General features: G+C 41.0%; 2 protein-coding genes and 1 pseudogene across 6 annotated transcripts in view; all 3 read right to left on the bottom strand.

The window, feature by feature from the left end:
* Nucleotides 1–418: 418 nt before the first annotated feature.
* LOC139557979 (DNA (cytosine-5)-methyltransferase 3C-like) lies at nucleotides 419–4,919 on the bottom strand. The gene is made up of 5 exons (XM_071373353.1): nucleotides 4,809–4,919; nucleotides 4,459–4,544; nucleotides 3,341–3,410; nucleotides 1,918–2,039; nucleotides 419–446 (listed from the first exon to the last, which is right to left on the bottom strand). Exons 1-5 carry the CDS (start codon nucleotides 4,917–4,919, stop codon nucleotides 419–421), a joined length of 417 nt encoding a protein of 138 aa, XP_071229454.1.
* Nucleotides 4,920–5,402: 483 nt separating this feature from the next.
* On the bottom strand, nucleotides 5,403–6,827 carry LOC139557978 (DNA (cytosine-5)-methyltransferase 3C-like; annotated as a pseudogene).
* Nucleotides 6,828–11,336: 4,509 nt separating this feature from the next.
* Nucleotides 11,337–17,324, bottom strand: part of LOC139557030 (DNA (cytosine-5)-methyltransferase 3B-like) — a 58,789-nt gene continuing 52,801 nt past the window's right edge. For all 5 annotated transcript variants that reach the window (XM_071371331.1, XM_071371332.1, XM_071371333.1 and 2 more), the window contains exons 21-22: nucleotides 17,160–17,278; nucleotides 11,337–13,514 (exon numbers count right to left, since the gene is read on the bottom strand). In XM_071371331.1, the coding sequence (XP_071227432.1) occupies nucleotides 13,373–13,514; nucleotides 17,160–17,278 (261 nt within the window). In that variant the 3' untranslated portion in view covers nucleotides 11,337–13,372. The remainder of the gene's footprint in view (nucleotides 13,515–17,159; nucleotides 17,279–17,324) is intronic.

Genomic DNA, 17,324 nt, shown 5'->3' with positions numbered 1-17,324 from the left:
CCATTACATTTCTATAAGGAATTTGAGCAGTACATTAAGACCATACTACATTCTTCTAATAAGAAAGTTGTTAAAACAATCAATGTGTTTCTTTTAAGGTCTTTGTATAATCTGTAATTTGTTGTACCCCCTAGCATATGTTATCATTGTCTATTTATGTACTTATTGTATGTATACAGACTTTTCTACATTGGTAATAAAATGAAGGGAAAAAAAGAGCACACCGGTCACAGACTTCAGGATGACAAGATTATGCAGACAATTCCCATAATGGGAGTGCTCCCAAGATGTCAAGATTTTTGTCGTTGTCTAATGTATGTCTAGCTTAAGCGTCCTTGCTGAACCCAACTGTCACTCCTGGGGATTACACCATGAAGGGTCAGCCATTGACCTCTCCCCCATCTCTGTTGCTGAGGAACTAGATGTGCTTGGGGAAGCCGAAGATCCTTGAAGTGACAGGCAGAAGAGAAAATTGTTAAAGAGTGACTGCACTTCCTGATTAGGCCTCGTTTTGAAGATTGCTCATTAAGAAATGCTAGCGGCCATGACTGAAGCCAAACAAGAGTTGTCTTGGGGTGAGGTTTGATGTGAATGTGTTATGTTCACATATTGTACCCTGTCGTTTGTCACCGTAGCAAGCAACAACATAGCCACTTCCTCAAAATAGTCACTTCCTGGAAATAGATAAATCAAGAAATCTGTCATTAATTTCGATGTTTTTGCAGAAGAGGTGTTAGTCGTGCAATTCTAGCTAAGGTTTTTGGTGTGGTATTTCTCAGGTAAAAACATGTGCATGAAAAACGAGTCAGGCTGCATGCAGTGCACTATCGAGTCAGGAAAGTCTGTCTGCGTGTTCAGGACTGATTTCTGAGAACAATAACATATCTACAACGTCATCATCTGCAAGCTGTCAAACTATCGTAAATAAAGTATAAGCTGTTTATCAGTGCCCAAAATCACTTGCTAGCTAGCTAAGATCCAACTCTGTGTTTGGCAATGAAGCTTACAAGTAGTAGCTGGCAGGCACATCGAGCAGCCAGGCAACAATTAGCTTATCAAGTCACTGGCGAGTGGTGACGTGTGTGCTGCAGTGCCGTTTTGTTTTTTACAACCTTCTCACTATCTATTACCAGAGTATGTGTCTGTCTAGCAGTGTTTCACAAGGAATCATGTTACAAAACAGGTTGTGGGGGACATAAGATGCTCACTAATGTGTTTTGCAATATTGATATGTTGCATTTGGGATAAAAGTGCGCTTTAGATCGTCTCAATTCTAATTTTGCCCAAATAAGTGGCAGACTGGAGTGATTGACACTATCAAACATATCAGCAAATGGCCACTCCATAAAGGGCTCAGGGCCAAGGGTTATTTCAACATAACGTTGGCGACGTGTTGTCTTATGTAAACAAGTCTTAGGCTATGTGTAATGTGCAGGTTTGTCTCACTGTCTGGAGGTTTTGGCTGCTCTGATTGGATAGAGTGCACGCAGCACAGCACTGGGCAAGTGGCCATGATCATAATCCATAACTAACCTCCAGTAAAAGTACTTTATGACCAAAATTATCCTATTTACACTTTGCAGTCAATTTTGACACTACACTCTAGAACTTAAGTGTTCTTCAGCTGTCCCAATAAGAGAAGCCTTTTGAAGAACCTATTTTGGCTTCAGGTAGAACCCTTTCCACAGAGGGGTCTACATGGAACCAAAAAGGGTTCTCCTATGGGGACAGCCGGTGAACCCTTTTGGAGAAAAAAAAGTCAGAGTGTAGAATTAATGTTTCTGACTCATATCGATGCGACATAGAACCAACTTCTCTGGTTTTGAACAGACTAAGGGGCAGTTGACCTTTCATTTCAACTGAATTTCAAGAAATAAAAGTGAGAATCAATTAAATGCTACATTTCAAAATGCCTCCTTTTCTAGCACTGTGATCCACATGTTGTCATCCACGCCTTTCTCTGATACCGGGAGCTTGCCCACATCTTTGTTCTGCTTGAGAGAGTTCGAGTTGGTGGGAATTGTCCTCACTTTTGTGAACTGTGCAATAGAATAAAAACGAAACAAAGGAAAACAAGAACGTAAGACACTAGGAAATGGTTGGAAACAGACAGCTACAGGTTACAAAGAAAGAGGGTTAGAATACAGTGGCTTGCGAAAGTATTCACCCCCTTGGCATTTTTCCTATTATGTTACCTTACACCCTGGAATTAAAATAGATTTTTTGGGGGGTTTGTATCATTTGATTTACACAACATGCCTACCACTTTGAAGATGCAAAATATTTTTTATTGTGAAGCAAACAAGACATAAGACAAAAAAACGGAAAACTTGAGCGTGCATAACTATTCACCCCCCCCAAAGTCAATAGTTTGTAGAGCCACCTTTTGCAGCAATTACAGCTGCAAGTCTCTTGGGGTATGTCTCTACAAGCTTGGCACATCTAGCCACTGGGATTTTTGCCCATTCTTCAAGGCAAAACTGCTCCACCTCTTTCAAGTTGGATGGGTACCACAGATTCTCAATTGGATTGAGGTTTGGGCTTTGACTAGGCCATTCCAAGACATTTGAATGTTTCCCCTTAAACCACTCGAGTGTTGCTTTAGCATTATGCTTAGGGTCATTGTCCTGCTGGAAGGTGAACCTCTGTCCCAGTCTCAAATCCCTGGAAGACTGAAATAGGTCTCCCTCAAGAATTTCCCTGTATTTAGCGCCATCCATCATTCCTTCACTTTTGACCAGTTTCCCAGTCCCTGCCGATGAAAAACATGCTGCCACCACCATGCTTCACTGTCTGTTTGGAGAGCTCCTTGGTCTTCATGGTGCCGCCTGCTTGGTGGTGCCCCTTGCTTAGTGGTGTTGCAGACTCTGGGGCCTTTCAGAACAGGTGTATATATATTCAGATCATGTGACACTTAGATTGCACACAGGCGGACTTTGTAACTAATCATGTGACTTCTGAATGTAATTAGTTGCACCAGATCTTATTTAGGAGCTTCTTGGAAAAGGGCGTGAATACATATGCACGCACCACTTTCCTGTTTTAGATTTTTTAGATTTTTTGAAACAAGTTAATTTTTTAATTTCACTTCACCAATTTTGACTATTATGTGTATGTCCATTACATGAAATCCAAATAAAAAATCAATTTAAATTACAGGTTGTAATGCAACAAAATAGGAAAAATGCCAAGGGGGATGAATACTTTTGCAAGGCACTGTAACTCAAATTAAAATGGAAAAACTGGACAACAATGTTTGAAAACAACCAAAGAGGATCAGATTGGGACTTCCTAGTTAAATAAAGGTTAAATGGAAAATACACTTGACAATTTGTCTGACCTTGGCAACTCTGCCCCTTTCAAGGCAGTCTTGGAGATTGACCTTGTCATTCTGTGATGTGATGATGGGCCTAGAACAGAATCAGATACATTGAACAAAACCTAAGGACATTTCTGAAGACAGGAAGCAGACTCATCACCAAGGAGATAATCATCACATTCGCTGTTGCTACTGTTTATTATCTGTCACTATATTCCTAGTTCTTTGCACATATCTACCTCAATTACCTCATAGCCCTGCACATCGACTTGGTACTGGTACCCCATGTATATAGCCAAGTTATCGTTACTCATTGTTTATTTAGTATTAAGTGTTTTACTTTTCTATTATTTCTCTCTGCATTGTTGGGAAGGGCCTGCAAGTAAGCATTTCACTGTTAGTCTACACCTGTTGTTTACGAATCATGTGACAAATAACATTTTATTAGAATTTGATTTGAATCAGTCAGACAGGGTCGCCAGTGAGTTATTCTTATGAACAGAGAGAGATGAGCCTAAAGATCATGCCACACTGGTGTGGTCCTGGGTTTTTCCGAACACCCACATAACAGCAGACTATGTATTGGTACCGGAGTGCCAAGTCTAGGACCAAAAGGCTCCTTTACAGCTTCTACCCCCAAGCCATAAGACTGCTGAACAATTAATTAAATGGCCACCGGACTATTTACATTGACCACCCCCCCTCCATTTGTTTTGTACACTACTGCTACTCGCTGTTTATTATCTATGCATAGTCACTTCACCCCGACCTACATGTACAAATGACCTCGACTAACCTGTATCCCCGCACATTGACTCAGTACCGGTACCCCCTGTATATAGCCTCGTTATTGTTATTTTATTGTGTTAATTTTTATAATTTTTTACTTTAGTTTATTAGGTAAATATTTTCTTAACTCTTCTTGAACTGCACTGTTGGTTAAGGGCTTGTAAGTAAGCATTTCACGGTAAGGTCTACACTTGTTGTATTCGGCGCATGTGACAAATAAAGTTGGATTTGATTTGATTAATTGCATTGAATTCACTTTTCATCTGAGGTTTCAAGAATCAATGTGGTTGATGAGAAAGGATCAAGGACCAGCTGAGTGGTTAAGTTTGGTCCAGGGTGGAGACACATACCTGTTCGTCCCAGGGATGCTGCCCCAAAAGTATTGCGCTTTATGGGCCGGGCTCACTTTCACCGCATCCACCAGAACCGGGTTGCACTGACAACAGAGTATCAGTCAGTTGGGTTCTAAACTACAGAATATTTAGACAGTATGATTTGCATCCAAATCGAGAGATCTGATGCTGTGTTCATGTGCTCTCGAAATTATAACAGTTTCCAACTTCAAAACCATTCAGAAACCCAGACCAAGACTCATAAATATAAATAGGGAACGCTTGTTTTAAGCTTGAACCCTGAGTTTCACATGAACGCAGCACAATACAACTGTTCTGAGGAGAGTGAGTGAGTAGGGCTAGCTAACCACCAGAAAGCGGAAGATTTTGGCCTTGTTGTTCATGAACACCACGTTCTCAAACAACCAAAAGAAGGGCCGCCTGTCCTCTCTACTGACAGAGATGTAATAAGCACCCATAACACAGGGGAATAGTGAGGGAATAGTCGGGTTATGCACTGTAGCTAGGCAGTGAACAATGCCATTTTGACCTTGCGCAACACTTAAACCACACTGCAGAACTGATTAGAGCTAACAGACCGATGTTGCACTATACTTGCCTATTTGAACTGCACCACATTTTCATACACTGCCCTCCACTGGTAATGTCTACAAGCCGCACTAAACCTGTGTTTCCCCTATATTCATTTAGCACCTTTGCCAAATTGTTGCCACCGCTGTAAAAAAAGATTGTCATTTAAAGAATATATATTTATTTCTGTCGAGACGCACTTTTAAGTGGATCGTCGTTGGCTCAATGACTAGTGGTCTATGGGAACAGCTAGCATGTCATTGCGCTAACACTATTAGCAATTCCCCCCCCCCCCCCTCCCCCGCTAGCCTTGCCGCCACTGTTGCGTATGGAAATGCATTTTTAAAAAAAAGAAAAGTTTGTTGATCTATTCAAGTCCCGAACATACCAAACAGTCCCTTCCATGCTGGGTTCATGATGGACAGATGGTTGCAAGAGCTCCCACCAATGAGCAGATCGACCGGACCCTACTTCCAGATCTGGATTGGATAAGAGTAGTGCGGTTTTAGTACTACAATGTTTCAAATCGTCAGTAAATGCGCTGTGCCCACATTACCAGACAACAGAATTGAAGTCCCCATACTGTACGTGCCAGACAACAGTATGATCTTGACTTCGTGGTTGATCTTGGAGACAGCAATGAACTCTGAACAGATCTCTGAGGCCACGTATTTGTCCACCTTGAATCCCAGCTCTTTCAGCACCAAGTAACCCGAGAGTCAAATGAGAACACATTAACAACCATTCTGACGCACGTCTTCCTTCACAATCTGGTTACGTGTTACTGTGCAAAGTCTCAGAAGTTCCTCTTCTCGTTAGACCTTAGAGGAGTGTAGTAGAATTTTCACCGTAGAACCAGAACAGTACAAAAACAGTAGAATTAGAACAACATAGAATAGAATAATCTTCACAGTAAGATCTTCATAATAGAACCAGAACAAATAATAGCGGAGTCAGAACAGTAGAATTAAAACATAGAAATTAGTAGAATTTTTTCTGGAAAATCAGGACAACACAGAGTAGAATAGTAAAATCAGAATAGAGGAATTCCGGCACTGCGGCTAACCTGTGCCAATCCCATCAAACAGTGAGTGAACCTTGATTGGTCGACGCAGGTTGGCAGGGATGGACGGGTATACCCGGTGGAGCTCCTAGAGAGAGCAAAGGTCAAACTCTCTCATTCGGTTATGGACCAATAACAGCAGTACCAGATTGTAAATGAATATTACTAATACGACAAATCAAAACAGAGAGCATTCCACCCGAAGGTTGTGTTGCAAGAAAATATGGATTAAGGGGCCACTCACAAACTGAAAGGCACTATCATTTGCAAAAAAACTCCTGGACCTGGATGCTCCAGTCCAGACGGGGTTCCAGGGCACCGTGGGCATGGTGTGGTTGGCACAGGTAGCAGATCCATGGATCCACCTCCTTCAGAGAGTCGAAGGTACCCGGACCAACCAAGATGTTTAGGCAGTCCAAACAGTAGGAGCTGTGGAGAAGAAATATGTTCGAACATGACCCATGTCTGGAAGGTTTACAGTAGACAATGGCATAGGGAGCATCATTGGAGGCTGGTGGAGGGAGAAATGGGGAGAACGGTCCCTCCTACCACTAGCCTCCATTGGAGTGAGAGAGTAAGTTTCTCACCGGCAGCAGCTGTCGTTCCAGCAGAGGATGACCTCCCGGCCAGCACAACACACTGTACAGTATGACTGGTAGCCATCCTCATCGTACCGATAAAGAGTCTCAGTGAAGTTATCCTGTAGGGAAGAGTAGTCGTTACAACTTCCCATAAAAAGATTGAGAAATTGGCACAACTAGGGTAGACCTGAACATCTGAAAAATTGGACGCAACACACGCACGATACATTTTGTGTAACATATATGTTTTTTTGGAACCTCTGTGACCAGTACTACATGGTAAAATGTAGAAAGGAACCGTACGAGGAATATATGTTTGGCTTTACCTTGCATTAAAGGCAAAAGCTTCCTTCAAATAGTGGATGGACAATCTCTACATCGTCAGTCATACAGCACATACAGCACATACAGCACATGCAGAAAGCTTTGGAAGATAGAAAAGGAAGTAGTGAGTGATTCATGAGTGAACAAAACAATGAATGAGCCAGACTTCCAACACAATACTATTATTTAATACAAGGCCGAGGCTGCAGATCCGACTTTTCTGGACCTTTCTTCCCAAATGCTAAATGTCCTGAAGCTTCTGCACATCTGCAGTCTGCCCGACTCATAGACAACCCCCCTTGTGCATTTCTCACTGTCAATCGAGAATGACAATTCTTCAAGTTTTCCCAGTGACTCGTCCATGTGGCATCTGCATACCCGTCCATTTGATCTCAAATCAGTTACATGGGATATGCATTTAGATCTTCTTGAGTTGTAGGCTACAGTTTCGAAATAGTGTTGTTTTTTAAATGATGTATTGTGAGCAAATTTCAGAGTAGATGGTAGCATAAACATGGTTAACATGGTAGCATAAACATGTAACATAGCCTACATGGGTTTTGTTTCAATCAAAACACATATTTTGCATAGTGGAGTGGCTCTTGAGTTTTGGCCACATGAGAGAAGAATGTGACCATTTGATCGCAATCCTCCCAAAATCTCATAAGAAATGTGTTGGTGTTTCTTGACTTAATCTGGAGGCGAAAGAAACACACACCTGTTTAGGCAGAGGTGCTGGCAAGCGGAGTGGAACACTTGGAAAAATAAAAGGAGAGCTGCATACTCTAGGAGCTAAGATGCAATAATTGAATAACCTAATATCCAACGTTTCAACAGACAAGCTATCTCCATCAGGGTATCACCACAAACACTGCAGGTCACTAGTTTATGTAGTGTCAAAGGAGACACACAGGAGTCTGTAATCATGTCTGGGTGTGGCCTGATATCATTGGTTAATTCTCAGATATAAAAATAACATTGAATGGATAGAAACATGAATGGATAGCATAAGGTCATATATACAATTTGGCTACATAGGCCTACAAGCATTTACAATGAATAGCAACATCACAATGGCTTCAGATCAAAGTCTACGTTAAGACCGAAGGGAGCAAGGGTCTTTAAATGAAAGATCCAGGCAGCCTCTCGTTTTAACAATAAATTGTCGATGCCGATATAACATTGGGACGAAATCGAGTGGTTCGCTTCCAAAAAAGTGGGCCGCAACTGGGTATGTGAAGTGGTGCTACGATGCTCCGAGATTCGTACTTTTAATTCGCGCTTTGTTTTACCCATATACTTTTTACCACAAGGACAAGTTATAAGATAAATAACTGCCTTTGTGGAGCACGTGATAACACCTTTGATTGGGATCTGTTTCCCTGTTTGGGGGTGTTTGAAGGATCTACATTTGTAAGAGCCATTGCATTGAATAGTTTCCATCTGGTAGAGGCGCAAATAGACGTGGTGTAGAGATATTTTGTGGTGGTAAATCAGAGTTTAGCAATTGATCTCTGAGATTTCTGCCCCGCGAGAATACGACCAAGGAAGGGTCGGAAAACACATTACCGATACTGTTATCGGATCTTGTTTGTGAACGATTCCCTTAATTTGTTCAGAGCACGTTGAATAGCAAATAGTTAGAACGCAAAAAATACTTATTTTTGCGAGACTGTCCTGTTTTGATTTTTTTCAATGGCAGTATTAATCTGACCATTATTGTACCCACTCTCCTTTAATTTTCTTTGCGTCTCAGCCATATTTCTGTCGAAATCTGATTTGTTTTTTGCAAATTCTTTTGATTCGACAGAATTGGCTGTAGGGAAACTGTTTTTCAAGATAAGCGGGTGACAACTATCAGCCCTCAACAAATTGTTATGATCAATAGGTTTCCTGTAAAGATCAGTGTATAGAACATTATCCTCACACAAAATCAGAAGATCAAGGAAACGGATTTGACGTGTGTCAGATTGCATAGTAAATCTCAGGTGCTCAGAACGAGAGTTAAGAAAAGCCTGGAGCTGTTTTGCGTCACCCCTCCATAGAACAAAAATATCATCAATGCACCGTTTCCAAATCATGATGTTAGGCAAGAAAACATTTTTGAGAGGGTTGAAAATAGACTGTTTCTCCATGTAACCCACATACAAATTAGCATAGTTAGGAGCCATAGGGGGATCCCATAGCAGTACCCTTCGTCTGAATGAATAAATAATTTAGAAACATGAAGTAGTTGTGTGTGTAAGTATTATTTCAGCCAATAATGCATGCACTGGAAGGTAGTTCATTAGGGTCACGTTGCAGAAGAAAATGTTCCATGGCTTCAATACCGCCCTCGTGTGGAATATGTGTGTATAACGACTCAACATAAAAAGTAACTAACAAAGTATTATCAGGGAGAGGATCAAGATATTCAATAATTGAGATCATACTGCTGCTGTCCTTTACAAAGGAGGGGAGCTGTTCTGCGACTGGTCTAATAAAAAAGTAAACAAAAGTCGATAATGCCCATCAATCATTTCACTACACTCGCAATAACATCAGCTAACCATGTGTATGTGACCAATACAATTTTGATTTGATACAATAGGGCGCCCTGGAGGTTTTGTAACATTCTTGTGTAATTTCGGCAAAGTATATTATGTGGCAATTTTAGGGTGTTGAATAGCCAAAAAGGCGTGTTCTTTTTTGGTAATCTGACCAGAATTTAAACACCCATCTAGGACAGGAAAGTAAGTTGACTGTGCCTTTAAACAGCTTGGACAATTCTAGAAAATTATGTCATGGCTTTAGAAGCTTCTGATAGGCAAATTGACATAATTTGAGTCAATTGTAGGTGTACCTGTGGATGTATTTCAAGGCCTACCTTCAAAATCTGTGCCTCTTTGCTTGACATCATGAGAAAATCAAAAGAAATCAGCCAAGACTTCAAAAAATAAATTGTAGACCTCCACAAGTCTGGTTCATCCTTGGGAGCAAATTCCAAACATCTGAAGGTACCACATTCATCTGTACAAACAATAGTACGCAAGCATAAACACCATGGGACCACGCAGCCGTCATACCGCTGAGGAAGGAGAAGCGTTCTGTCTCCTAGAGATGAACGTACTTTGGTGGGAAAAGTGCAAATCAATCCCAGAACAACAGCAAAGGACCTTGTGAAGATGCTGGAGGAAACATGTACAAAAGTATCTATATCCACAGTAAAACGAGTCCTATATCGACATAACCTGAAAGGCCGCTCAGCAAGGAAGAAGCCACTGCTCCAAAACCGCCATAAAAAAGCCTGCAAACTACTGTTGGGGACAAAGATTGTACTTTTTGGAGAAATGTCCTCTGGTCTGATGAAACAAAAATAGAACTGTTTGGCCATAATGACCATCGTTATGTTTGGAGGAAAAGGGGGAGGCTTGCAAGCCAAAGAACACCATCCCAACCGTGAAGCATGGGGGTGGCAGCATCATGTTGTGGAGGTGCTTTGCTGCAGGAGGGACTGGTGCACTTCAGAAAATAGATAGCATCATAAGGACGGAAAATGATGTGGATATAATGAAGCAACATCTCAAGACGTCAGTCAGGAAGTTAAAGCTTGGTCGCAAATGGGTCTTCCAAATGGACAATTACCCCAAGCATACTTCCAAAGTTGTGGCAAAATGGCTTAAGGACAACAAAGTCAAGTTATTGGAGTGGCCATCACAAACCCTGACCTCAATCCTATAGAAAATTTGTGGGCAGAACTGAAAAAGCGTGTGCGAGCAAGGAGGCCTACAAGCCTGACTCTGTCAGGAGGAATGGGCCAAAATCACCCAACTTATTGTGGGAATCTTGTTGAAGGCTACGCGAAACGTTTGACCCAAGTGAAACAATTTAAAGGCAACGCTACCAAATACTAATTGAGTGTATGTAAACTTCTGACCCACTGGGAAAGTGATGAAAGAAATATAAGCTTAAGTAAGTCATTCTCTCTGCTATTATTCTGACATTTCACATTCTTACAATAAAGTGGTGATCCTACCTGACCTAAGACAGGGAATTTTTACCGGGATTAAATGTCAGGTTTTGTGAAAAACTGAGTTTAAATGTATTTGGCTAAGGTGTATGTAAACTTCCGACTTCAACTGTATATATATATATATACACACATTCTTACATTTCCTAGATCTAAACATTTTTGAATGTGTTATTCAATGCATTTCTATGGGCTATAGTAGTAAAGGCCAAATTCAATATTTTATCAAATTTTTGTATATATTTTTTGATGCCTAAAGGGGTCCTAAAATTCTAAATCAAATAGCTAAATGATACACGGTATGACCTTCTTAAAACAATTCCATATGTCAGCTTAGAACGAAAGTTTTTTATTGAATAAAAGTAACATATACCGAGTACACAGAAATACTTTCTTGCTGCTTTTTCAAAAAATGCAAAAATAGCAGACTGGTCTTTTTGAATTGCTTGCACTTCAAATCACAAGTGTAGATTTAAAAAAGGTTAATATATATATTTTTTTTTAAAGCACAATGAAAGTACAGTATTATTGGAGAAAGTATTTTTCACAAAAGATAAATCAAGCACATCTAACAGTTGTCGAAATTGCAAATCTAACATGCACTGACAATAAAAAAATCCTATTGATTACAATCATGTTCTAAAATGCTCTATAAAATGATAAATGTGAAGCAAGCCTTATATACAGTATGTTGTGCTACTATTTCAGATACTGTTACAAGTAAGCAGAATATCTGAGTATATAAAACTAAACATTTTAAAGGTAGTCATAAAATGATAGAAAAAACTTTTAGAATATTCAAAATCATAAGCATGACATTCAGCAAACTTTAAACGATACAGTAGTGATAAAGCATGTAAACGATTTATGTATTTTGGCATCTTAGTAAAAAATGACCTTTGAAGTAAAGCAACTGCTGGTTATGTCATGGACATACAATCAGTGTGTAACTGAAGTAGCTCTTTGAACATACTGATAAAAGGCACCCTGAATGAGTGAGTATTATTGAGTAGTACTCAGTGAGTACAGACAACTCAAAAACAAATAACTGGCAGGTCTCCACTGTGCACATATGATATGTAAAATCTGTTACATGTCCAGTATTTAAAAAACGGAATAGCAAACTGTACACATTCAATTACCAAAACAAAAAAGGGCTACAAATGTAGCCAAAATAAGTAGACAAAAAGTGTATATTGTACTTCAATCTGAAGTTCAGAGTACTTTAATGTGAGGTGAGGCATATCTATGCCCCATACTGGGGGTTATCAACTGCTGAAATTCACAGATTTAAAAAGATCAATTTAAGATGACATTAGGACAGTCAAACTCCCAGTCCAATCAAATACTGTTAAATCCTGTAAACATTTGCATATATACAGTATAACAATGAAGTATAAAAGTTCTATAAAACATTCCAGTGACTAAAAAAACAAGTGTCAAATGTTTTTGTTGTTGTTTTTGCACAGATGACCAAGGTGTGTTTTTAGATGCCCTGGATGATGAGGTAACGCCCACTTATTTTTGGTGAAATAAAAAAAAATCCAGTTAAAAAATCTGGATATCTTAGAACAGTAGCAGATGACAAATGTTAAAATGTCCAATATTGAGATGTCTTTACATGTCTTTGCATTGATTTTACAGTATTTAAAAAATAATAATATTTGGATATGGCTGAGAATGGATTCTTCCTCAGTCCATTGGCATTTGGGAGAAGAACATGTATATTTCCCAACCCTGACTATGTTGACATAAAAATGGAAAAATAAAATTTCTGCTCATTCATAAAGAGATCTATATCAATTTAAGAATTTATATATAAATCAGCATGGCATCAAAATATGTTTGATCAACAAAAAAAAAAAATGGTGATCCCAACAAAACCAGTCAAAGACAACATAAGGGGAAGTCATTAGTAAAAATAAAATAAAAGCAGTGTTTAAAACCTTAAAACCCTAAAATAACACTTTGGCTACCAGCGGATAACAAGATGGTCTAACTTGGCATTGGCACTTCTGATTGACGATCAGTGGTATTTTCCATGCCACACTCAGTCCAGCCTTTTGCTACAGGGAAGGCTATAGGAGCCGGACCCTCAAATGATTCCCCTATGGCAGGGCTGGTTTCGCTCAGTAGAAGCAGGTCTGACTCCTTGATTGTAGGGTATTTTTCAAGTGTGTTGGATGAAAACACCTAGGCTGAACGGAGAGTGGTGAGAGCAAAGTCATCATTTGTACTTGCCCAGTCTTGTGTCCTCCTGCTCTTCCAGAAGGGCCCCCCCCCTACCATTACCTACACAGCCTCATGATTGGAGAAGGTCAAGGTGAGGTGTGGAATGGATAGAGTGATGGATCAGGGAGGGAATTATTCACATGCAAAGTAGTCCTTCAGTGGGGCAAACAGGTGTCTGATGACAGGCACGCTCCAGGATCTGCCCAGCAGCTTCTGCCTGGCACCGCGACCCATGTTTGACACATCTGTGTAGTGGACTGGGAAGCCAAAGATCCTTGAGGAAACAAATGATCAGAACAATGGTGTATCACAAGTTGTCCCACAAGGCTCAGTGTTAGGTCCATTACTGTTTAGTATTTGAATTCAGATTTCACTGTTATGCAGATGTAACAGTATAACTTTAGTACGTCCCCTCGCCCCGACCTCGGGCGCGAACCAGGGACCCTCTGCACACATCAACAACGGTCGCCCACGAAGCGTCGTTACTCATCGCTCCACAAAAGCCCCGGCCCTTGCAGAGCAAGGGGAAACCCTACTTCAAGTCTCAGAGCAAGTGACGTAACCGATTGAAATGCTATTAGCGCGTACCCGCTAACTAGCTAGCCATTTCACATCCGTTACACTCACCCCCCTTTCGACCTCCTCCTTTTCCGCAGCAACCAGTGATCCGGGTCAACAGCATTAATGTAACAGTATAACTTTAGTACGTCCCCTCGCTCCGACCTCGGGCGCGAACTAGGGACCCTCTGCACACATCAACAACAGTCACCCACGAAGCATCGTTACCCATCGCTCCACAAAAGCTGCGGCCCTTGCTGAGCAAGGGGAAACCCTACTTCAAGTCTCAGAGAAAGTGACGTAACCGATTGAAACGCTATTAGCGCGTACCCGCTAACTAGCTAGCCATTTCACATCCGTTACACAGACATACATCTACATCCACACAAAACACCACCACTCTGCAACCCCCCTGTGTTGTTGACTATCTCTGTGAAGTGAAAACTTTTAAAAACTAAATGGCGACAAATCTCATGGGCCCCAACTCCCTCATCAAGAAACTGGGTGAACTCAAAATCGAAATCGACGGCTTCACCATCCACTCCAACTCCACAGTCAGGAACCTTGGTGTTACATTTGACCCCACTCTGTCATTTGTACCCCATATCCGAAACATCACTAAGTCAGCCTTCTTCCACCTCAAAAACATCTCACAACTCAGACCCTCTCTCACTGACCCCAATGTTGAAACCCTCATTCACACCTTTGTTTTCTTACGCCTGGACTACTGCAACGCCATTCTCTATGGACTCCCCGCCAAAACACCGGACAGACTTCAACACATTCAAAATTCAGCTGGACTATTCCTCACACACACCAGACCCTGGGACCACATCACTCCCACTGGCTCCCAATTCAATACAGGATCATCTTCAAATTGCTCATGCTCACCTACAAAGCCCTCACATACCTCACTTACAATGGACTGGCACCCACCGACCTCACTTACCTCCTGCACCCCTACACTCCCATATGTTCATACCAAAGACACACCTCTTCAGACAGGCTTACCCAGATTCTCTGTTGTCTTAGCTTTTATCCTCTGTCTAGTTCACATCCCTGGTTAGTCGGTCATCATGTTTAGTGTTCTCACTGGTTAGTCTGTCATCATGTTTAGTGTTCTCCCTGGTTAGTCTGTCATCATGTTTAGTGTTCTCCCTGGTTAGTCTGTCATCATGTTTAGTGTTCTCCCTGGTTAGTCTGTCATCATCTTTAGTGTTCTCCCTGGTTAGTCTGTCATCATGTTTAGTGTTCTCTATGGTTAGTCTGTCATCATGTTTAGTGTTCTCCATTGTCAGTCTGTCATCATGTTTAGTGTTCTCCCTGGTTAGTCTGTCATCATGTTTAGTGTTCTCCCTGGTTAGTCTGTCATCGTGTTTAGTGTTCTCCCTGGTTAGTCTGTCATCGTGTTTAGTGTTCTCCATTGTCAGTCTGTCATCATGTTTAGTGTTCTCCCTGGTTAGTCTGTCATCATGTTTAGTGTTCTCCCTGGTTAGTCTGTCATCATGTTTAGTGTTCTCCATGGTTAGTCTGTCATCATATTTAGTGTTCTCCCTGGTTAGTCTGTCATCATGTTTAGTGTTCTCCCTGGTTAGTCTGTCATCATGTTCAGTGTTCTCCCTGGATAGTTTGTCATCATGTTTAGTGTTCTCCCTGGTTAGTCTGTCATCATGTTTAGTGTTCTCCCTGGTTAGTCTGTCATCATATTTAGTGTTCTCCCTGGTTAGTCTGTCATCATGTTTAGTGTTCTCCCTGGTTAGTCTGTCATCATGTTTAGTGTTCTCCCTGGTTAGTCTGTCATCATGTTTAGTGTTCTCCCTGGTTAGTCTGTCATCATGTTTAGTGTTCTCCCTGGTTAGTCTGTCATCATGTTTACTGTTCTCCCTGGTTAGTCTGTCATCATGTTTAGTGTTCTCCCTGGTTAGTCTGTCATCATGTTTAGTGTTCTCCTTGGTTAGTCTGTCATCATGTTTAGTGTTCTCTCTGGTTAGTCTGTCATCATGTTTAGTGTTCTCCCTGGTTAGTCTGTCATCATGTTTAGTGTTCTCCATGGTTAGTCTGTCATCATGTTTAGTGTTCTCTATGGTTAGTCTGTCATCATGTTTAGTGTTCTCCATTGTCAGTCTGTCATCATGTTTAGTGTTCTCCCTGGTTAGTCTGTCATCATGTTTAGTGTTCTCCCTGGTTAGTCTGTCATCGTGTTTAGTGTTCTCCCTGGTTAGTCTGTCATCGTGTTTAGTGTTCTCCATTGTCAGTCTGTCATCATGTTTAGTGTTCTCCCTGGTTAGTCTGTCATCATGTTTAGTGTTCTCCCTGGTTAGTCTGTCATCATGTTTAGTGTTCTCCATGGTTAGTCTGTCATCATATTTAGTGTTCTCCCTGGTTAGTCTGTCATCATGTTTAGTGTTCTCCCTGGTTAGTCTGTCATCATGTTCAGTGTTCTCCCTGGATAGTTTGTCATCATGTTTAGTGTTCTCCCTGGTTAGTCTGTCATCATGTTTAGTGTTCTCCCTGGTTAGTCTGTCATCATATTTAGTGTTCTCCCTGGTTAGTCTGTCATCATGTTTAGTGTTCTCCCTGGTTAGTCTGTCATCATGTTTAGTGTTCTCCCTGGTTAGTCTGTCATCATGTTTAGTGTTCTCCCTGGTTAGTCTGTCATCATGTTTAGTGTTCTCCCTGGTTAGTCTGTCATCATGTTTACTGTTCTCCCTGGTTAGTCTGTCATCATGTTTAGTGTTCTCCCTGGTTAGTCTGTCATCATGTTTAGTGTTCTCCTTGGTTAGTCTGTCATCATGTTTAGTGTTCTCCCTGGTTAGTCTGTCATCATGTTTAGTGTTCTCCCTGGTTAGTCTGTCATCATGTTTAGTGTTCTCCATGGTTAGTCTGTCATCATGTTTAGTGTTCTCCCTGGTTAGTCTGTCATCATGTTTAGTGTTCTCCCTGGTTAGTCTGTCATAATGTTTAGTGTTATACTTATTTAAAATGTCATTTTATTGCTGTTTATCCTGCTGATTTTCTTGTGTATGTAAAGTGACTTTGGGTGTCATGGAAAATAAAATGTATTATTAGTGTGGCATCAGAGGGCAGTGTGGGCAGAGTTTGGTCTTATTTATTAGTTCACACAGTAGCAAAACATTTTGCAACAGAAAACAAAAACGAGCTTAAGACATGTTCCGGTAGTCCCTCCCTGTTTCAGTCTGTTTTCTTTTGTTTGGTGCCTAGTGACTATGACCCAGGAATGTGATTTGACATTGTTTTTTAACAGAGGCACCACAGAGTTAAAAAAGGTAGAGGGCGCACTTGGGACAAATTAGTCCCAAGAGTGGCACAGTCAGATTAGAGTTGTGGGTCTAGGTCTCACCTCTCCAACTCGGTGCACCACAGGATGTCCTCTTTGCCGTTCATCATGACGGGGAAGTGCTGGTCTTTGCCTTGCTTGATGGAGTTAGAGCGCGTGGTGATGGTGCGCACCTTTCCAAACTACCAGACAAAGAAAATGCACACTCATATTAATACACTATGTGTG

This window comes from Salvelinus alpinus, chromosome 28 (assembly GCF_045679555.1).
Source record: "Salvelinus alpinus chromosome 28, SLU_Salpinus.1, whole genome shotgun sequence".
In the NCBI taxonomy this organism is placed as follows: domain Eukaryota; kingdom Metazoa; phylum Chordata; class Actinopteri; order Salmoniformes; family Salmonidae; genus Salvelinus; species Salvelinus alpinus.
Note: the sequence above shows the minus strand (reverse complement) of the source record. Positions and strands in the feature narration are given on the sequence as shown.